This window comes from Colobus angolensis, unplaced genomic scaffold, assembly GCF_000951035.1.
Source record: "Colobus angolensis palliatus isolate OR3802 unplaced genomic scaffold, Cang.pa_1.0 Scaffold31, whole genome shotgun sequence".
NCBI lineage: Eukaryota > Metazoa > Chordata > Mammalia > Primates > Cercopithecidae > Colobus > Colobus angolensis.
Window position 1 is genome coordinate 537,214 of NW_012116377.1, and position 1,974 is coordinate 539,187.

The 1,974-nt window shown below is 45.9% G+C and overlaps 1 protein-coding gene across 2 annotated transcripts in view; it reads left to right on the top strand.

Moving 5' to 3' along the window:
- The window catches only part of ZFP14 (ZFP14 zinc finger protein), a 43,717-nt gene that overhangs the window by 10,722 nt on the left and 31,021 nt on the right, over positions 1-1,974 (top strand). For both annotated transcript variants that reach the window (XM_011950622.1, XM_011950621.1), the window contains exon 2: positions 140-227. In XM_011950622.1, coding sequence (XP_011806012.1) covers positions 219-227 — 9 coding nt within the window. In that variant the 5' untranslated portion in view covers positions 140-218. The remainder of the gene's footprint in view (positions 1-139; positions 228-1,974) is intronic.

The following is a 1,974-nucleotide window of genomic DNA, read 5'->3' on the forward strand; positions in this document are numbered from 1 at the left end:
TGGGTAGTAGTTTGGAAGAGCCAATGGAAGTAGTTTGGGAGAAGGAATGGAAGAGAAAAAAGTTTTCATATTTATGATGTACATCATTTTGGGAGCTCTGTGACGCAGCTTATTTCATGGTTTCTTTTTTTTCTTTCAGCTCTGGCTTATCAGGACTCCGTAGTTCGCCAACAGAGAAATCTTGAAAAGGACTGACCAGTTTTTGCACTTCTAAAACCATGGCCCATGTAAGTTAACGTTTCTCTGTCCTTTTCGAAATACTGTCAATTTCTGTATCATGTATATAGATTCATTTTTTATTCTGAAACTTCCTGCTTACCAGAGCTTCATCCAAGAACCTGCTCCATGGCTGGGCACGGTGACTCACGCCTGTAATCCCAGCACTTTGGGAGGCCGAGGTGGGCGGATCACTTGAGGTCAGGAGTTTGAGACTAGCCTGGCCAAGATGGCGAAACCCCGTCTCTACTAAAAATACAAAAATTAGCCGGTGTGGTGGCAGGCGCCCAGGAGGCTGAGGCAGGAGAATCGCTGGAACCTGGGAGGTAGGGGCTGCAGTGAGCTGAGATCACGCCACCGCACTCCAGCTGGGGCGACAGAACCTGCTCCAGTCCTTTTCCCTCCTGTGAGGACTGGGGACAGATAGCCCAGTGTTCCATAGCCCAGTGTTCTATGTGGCTATGCCTTCTCCCACTAATGTTAAGCATCTCCTACCTACAAAATCTTCTGTCAATAGCTGTGAGAGAGCGGAAATGAGATGTCTTGAGAAAACTGAAGGCATTCTCTGTAGAATGTCCTCCTGTTAACATCTTCCAGTGGAACCGCTTTTCATTTTAAAACTTAAACTCCAGAAAAAATATATTTTTCTCAGTACAGTGATTTTTGGCTTAGTTTTACATAGGAAAAATGGGTGTCCCCAATACATAATATAACTTTTTTTTTTTTTGAGACAGAGTTTCACTCTTATTGCCTAGGCTGGAGTGCAGTGGCATCTCGGCTCACTGCAGCCTCCACCTCCTGGGATAAAGCAATTCTCCTGCCTCAGCCTCCCAAGTAGCTGGGATTATAGGTGCCCACCACCATGCCTGGCTAATTTTTGTATTTTCAGTAGAGATGGGGTTTCACCATGTTGGCCAGACTCGTCTTGAACTCCTCACCTCAGGTGATCCACCTGCCTCGGCCTCCCAAAGGGCTGAGATTACAGGCGTGAGCCACTGCGCCCGGCCACAATGTAATATTTTTAAAACGTTTTTCAAATTTTTTGTGGATATATGACATATATACAAAAAAATACACAAACCATAAGTATATGGCTAACTGAATTTTCATAAATTGAGTACATCTATGCTATCAGGTCAAGAAAGGAAAGCACCTCAGATGCTTTCGGTCACTCCCCACCCACCCACTGCCCAGGGTAACCACTATCCTGATGTCAAACACTATAATGTAATTTTGCTTATTTTTGGAACCTTGTTCAAGTGTGGCAGGTGTGTTGGTTCATGCCTATAATCCCAGCACTTGGGGAGGCTGAGGTGGGCGGATTGCTTAAGCTCAGGAGTTCCAGACCATCCTGAGCAACAAGGCAAATCCATGTCTCTACAAAAAATACAAAACCTAGCTGGGCATGGTGGTACACCTGTAGACACAGCTACTCAGGAGGCTGAGGTGGGCGAGTAACTAGAGCTCGGGAGGTGGAGGTTACAGTGAACCAAGATCGTACCATTGCACTCCAGCCTGGATGACAGAGCCAATCTCAAAAAGTCAAAACAAAACAAGAACTTTGTTCAAGTGGAATCATCATATAGTTCGATACAATTTCTTTTTTTTTTTTTTTGAGATGGAGTCTGGCTCTGTCACCCAGGCTGGAGTGCAGTGGCGCGATCTTGGCTCACTGCAATCTCTACCCGCCAGGTTCAAGTAATTCTTGTGCCTCAGCCTCCCAAGTAGCTGGGATTACAGGTGCCCGCCACCATGCCC